General features: G+C 35.3%; 1 protein-coding gene across 1 annotated transcript; it reads right to left on the minus strand.

Annotated features, from left to right (window-relative positions):
• Positions 1–295: 295 nt before the first annotated feature.
• Positions 296–4,365, minus strand: LOC113655742 (osteoclast stimulatory transmembrane protein). The gene is made up of 3 exons (XM_027166453.2): positions 3,854–4,365; positions 1,112–2,120; positions 296–991 (listed from the first exon to the last, which is right to left on the minus strand). The coding sequence occupies exons 1-3, from the start codon at positions 3,883–3,885 to the stop codon at positions 524–526; spliced, it is 1,509 nt and encodes a 502-aa protein (XP_027022254.2). The 5' UTR covers positions 3,886–4,365; the 3' UTR covers positions 296–523.
• Positions 4,366–5,142: the final 777 nt, after the last annotated feature.

Genomic DNA, 5,142 nt, shown 5'->3' on the forward strand with positions numbered 1-5,142 from the left:
TTATTAATAATAAATAATAACTATATTAATTCATATTATAATTTTATCATCATCATCATCATCATCATCATCATCATCATTAATAATAATAATAATAATAATAATAATAATAATAATAATAATTTTTATAATATCATTGATCATAATAATAACAATAATAGCATTGGCCATTTAATTAGAAGTGGCATTTTTTCTTTGCACTTATACAGAAAATTAATATATGGATGGATATCATTAGATAAAATTAGAATATTTTAAATATACGAAATTGACTTTTGTCAAGCATAAATCTGTATTCTTTTCTTTCCTTTCTTTTCTAAAGCTACAGTGGGCATGAAGAATGAACACACTCGAGACAGAACACCGCGTCATTGCATTTGCATACTATTTCAAACCAAAGAGTAATGTAGAGTAAGCAACCCTGCATCCCTGTGCCACTCCTACCATAACCAAGTCAGCATAAAATAATTTGCAGTTAAATGTTTAAATAAAATGAGGCCAACTTGTCATTTTCAATCAGTGGTCAGAGATCTGCCTTCTGGCTTTCCTCAGTGTGTTTGACCACATTATCTTTTCTTGCAGGCAAACAAGCATATAATCTAGCAAGTGGTAAAATCTTTAATATACTCTTATCATTTCCCTGCTTCCTGCTCTCGGTGCTTTCAGTTTCTGCTTGTTTGGCCAGCATTTTCCTCTTCTTGGTCATAATTTGATCAATAAGAAATGTAATTCTTTTCTCTTCCTGCACCTGGAAGAAAGAAGAGGCCACTTTTCTACGAAGGCGTCGAGCGTAGACCTCCACGAATGTGAGACAGTAGCTGAGGAAGTAGAGCAGGAACAGTAAAAGAATCACTCCCGCATTCAGCTTGCTTGGCCTGGTCTTGCACTGAGTCACATCAGAGCTAATGGTGGCATTATACCTTTTGATGAAGTTCATTGTGTTAATGCTTTTACACTGCAATATAACACAGGTGCTATGCTTATAATCAACCTAAAAAGACAAAAGATATGAAAAATTACAGTTTTTACATTAACTTCAATAGATAATGGCAGTTCTTGCTTAATTAAAAACATGCTTACTAGCACCAGTTTTAAGAAATACAAACCATACCTTAAAATGAACGTTCATGGAAATGTCAGTGGGTGGAATGTCCAAAAGCCAAGGCCCACCTGTTACCACAGCATAATGCACTATATAGTCAAGAACTAGGAGCATGATCGTCATCAACAGATACAAAGTGATCATGAGAATGGGAAGTAAACACTTAAGGAGTTCTTTTTTTGACAGTCTGAAACTGGTGACGTTCACTCCATTTTTTACATCCTTTGCTTTCACTTTGATTCCTTTACTCTCTGCATTTTTCTTGAGCAGCCCAGTAATGTAGACATTATCAAATCTCACAGATGTCAAGTATGACTTCAGGTAAATGGATGAATCCATAAACAGGTAAATCACCAATCCAGCAGCCAATATTCTGCTTAAAAGGAGCTTAAGTTCATCTAGTTGATGTATAGCTTTGAAAAAATCCTGCCCGACGTGTTTGCTTAAATTTTTCAGATTTTCTTTTAGACCAGTCACGTCAATGTCTGTTTGGTGGTTAAAACTAGTTAGCTGCTCCACAACATTTCCAAAACTTGAATCTTGAATATTTTTTACTTTAGAAACAAGTTCTCTCTTTATAATGTTAAAGAATTCTGATAAATTTAGGACACTGTGAGCGACGTTCTCTGATGTGCACTTCACGAGGTGTGCAAGTTCAACTATGTTAGTGCCAATGTTCGGCAGAACATAAATCAGCACAATCATCACGCACAATGAGAGAACAAGTTTGCGTCCCTGTTGGGTTCCCAGCGTTGGAAACATCAGTGTGAATGCACAACGAAAAGGATGTACAAGAACTAAGAAGAGCAAGATGGCTATTGTGTAGATGCCTGTGGCGATGCCCGCAGTCTGGGGGTGGTACCTTAAGAGCCCACTTAGCCAGTGGAAGAGTAGAGCACCAGTGCTTGTGGAGATAATCAAACAGAAGAGCAGGAGGGTGAAGACTTGTTTGGTGCTCTGTGGAGAAGGAGTTGAGTAAGAGTACCAGATGAACTCCAGGCCATTCCTCAATGACACTCTGAGAAGCAAAATTTAAAGGTTAGGATGTGATTGCAATGTTAATCTTACACTGTAGAGCTGCCCTCTTCACAAAACTTCTAATTAGAGTTAACAGCAGTAAAAACCAATAAAGCCATTTACCCTTCAATTTCCTGAATCACTTCATGCACAAGGTCAATTCACCAGGAAATTTATCATTATTATGACAAAAGTTGTTCTAGAAGCAGCATAAATGCTAAAACATGCGTTACATGGATACTGGGAAACCCTGACCTAATACAGTAAGCTGATGAAATTTGCTCTGCAATTGAACTGCAATTAAAAACTAGATTTGTAAAGTTCGTCGCAACAAACTTTGATGTTCGCTTTGACGAAGTATTCGCAAAGGCCAGTGGTTTTTGGAGGCAATGGACATATGGGTTAGTGTTACTTTTGGATGCAAATGGACAGAAAGCTAGGGTGCCAAAACATTTAGAGGTAAGTGGAGACGAGCATGTGATGTCATCCGAATACTCTTGAGGAAGTTCCTCACATTGGGCTGAGCATTTTAATATTTCCATGTTGTGCTAATTTATTATTTTTTTTCACGTGACATCGTGTGACGTCATCATAATACCCATGAGGAAGTGTTTTGATATGTCACATGTCCATGTTGTAAAAAGATTTTGCATATATTGGGGGCAGGGTTGCGGGACAACCAAAAGGTCAGCCGGTACACCAATTTAAAACTTTGTTCAGGGTATCACCTTAAAGGAGCTGGCCGAGTTTGGTGTAGGTAGTTTCGAAAGCTTGCCGAATTATAAATCTCCAAAATTTATAATGGGAGTCTATGGGAAAAAAGGCCATTTTGAGAAGTACCGGTATTTGGATTGCTTAGAAAAGTAATAGCAACAAACTTCAGACCAGGTTGTACAACATAGCCGAATTTGGTGCATGTGGCTCGAAAGCTCTAGGCGAAGAAGTAATTAATATAAAGTTGGCTAAGAAAACATAAGCCAACATAATTAGACCACCAATAGCGATTGTGGTGTTAGATTCAAGCTGTATAGGATATTGGGGCAACACTACTGTCTTGTATAGAATACTGTGTTTGTTGTTAGTACTGTATTATAAAGATCTAACCAGCTTCATGATATTTTTGACATTCCAAAAGCAAGCAAAACTTAAATGTATTGTGGTCTACTGTACAACTCAAAACAAAGTACACACAGAAGGTTAACTTCAAGTTTACATGAAACTTCTGAAACTTACATTCACGACTCATTCTATCAGAAAAGATCATTATTATTCTTTAATCATATTATTCTTTAACACATTTTTCTGTCATCTAGTTATTAAACAATTGTTTATCAGATTAATTAACTGATTAGAAGCTGACAATTTTAAATTTTAAGCTCAAACGGCAATAATGTACATTTTCTTGTGAGAATGATTTTTTTTAACATTTAACAATATAAATTTCAGCATGCATATTTCTGTCTCTCTCTCTCTCTCTCTCTCTCTCTCTCTCTCTCTCTCTCTCTCTCTCTCACACACACACACACACACACACACACACACACACACACACACACACACACACACACACACACACACACACACACACACACATACACTTTAGTTATACAATTTCTTTTCAGAACTGTCTAACTTTACAATTGTCATGAATGGTTGAAGTCACAGTGACATGTACTTTGTACATTGTTAAAAATAAAACAAATAAATTAAACAAAGTTGAAAAAAATGACAAACCTGAATGCATGCCAGTTCATTTTTAGAAACATTTTGTTGTTTGTAATAAAAATACAGCTAGATAAAAAGACGGACTGACGGACAGGTATCCAGATGGTGCTGTATAAAGAGAACAGCACAGTTTGTCAACATCATATGGAGGTTCATAAACACGTACAGCCAGTGTGTTTAAATGTCCTAACCTCTGAGTCATCGTGTTGCTCAAATTCACATGATAGACACTCAGTGGTCACTGTGGTGGTCACAAACAAATTATTCCTCGTGAGAACTAAGAAACTAAATATAGCATCCCCATTCTGTTGATTTACTGGTCATAAAAATGAAAAGACAGACTTACTATAACAATGCTCATGGTGAGAGGATTATTAAAACAATAAGGAATTATTACAGAAAACAATCTAAGACACTAAATTAAACAAGAAATCAACTTCATGAATGCAATTGTTTTTGAACCTTACATCCCTTTTATTTAGAATATAAATATAAATAAAAACATTATCCTATTCGTCACTTTTTTACGAATGAGCCATCATGTGATATGACATAACCAGGTATTCATTCAACCCAGTGAAGACAGACATATATATTTACCCAGACTCAGTATGAATGAAGCTGAAGTTGAATAAAGTGCAGATATTTGCATTGTCTTCAAAGTCATAATTGAGATACTGTTCATGCTAGCTTTGTGAATCTGTGAATCTCGTGAACATCATTACTTGAATGAATGAATGCACAAATGTTTCATCTTTTAATCCCTCTGTAAACCTTCTTTCAGTTTTTGGTCTCAAAATGCAAAATTTCCATGTAATTTGTCTATATTAATAGATCACTCTAAATCAGTTAGACACTGTATTATTATTATTATTATTATTATTAGTAGTAGTAGTAGTAGTAGTAGTAGTAGTAATGACAGCATTAATATGAACTCACACAAAGAACCGGATATTGTTCTTTGTTCACCCCTTTTACCACTTTCTCAGTATTGTTTACTTGCCATGACTGAGTCAACGACAGTCAGTAGGTTACACATCAATTCTGCATTTAAGAAAAGGGAACTAATAAACACATGATTAAAAATATTTTTCTTCCCATAGAAAACTGGTTCCTTCTCGTATTAAAAGTGTTGTGCCACATGTTGTGATTACAGGAACATTATTAAACACTTCGGTTTAAACAGATGGCAATTTTTATGATAAAAATTTTTATGAAAATGACTGTCAATTATTTTCGTAACAAGATATTTTAATGTGTGTGTGTGTGTTTTAGTGGACATAAAAAGACAACCGAGA

Source organism: Tachysurus fulvidraco, chromosome 14 (assembly GCF_022655615.1).
Source record: "Tachysurus fulvidraco isolate hzauxx_2018 chromosome 14, HZAU_PFXX_2.0, whole genome shotgun sequence".
Classification (NCBI taxonomy): Eukaryota; Metazoa; Chordata; class Actinopteri; order Siluriformes; family Bagridae; genus Tachysurus; species Tachysurus fulvidraco.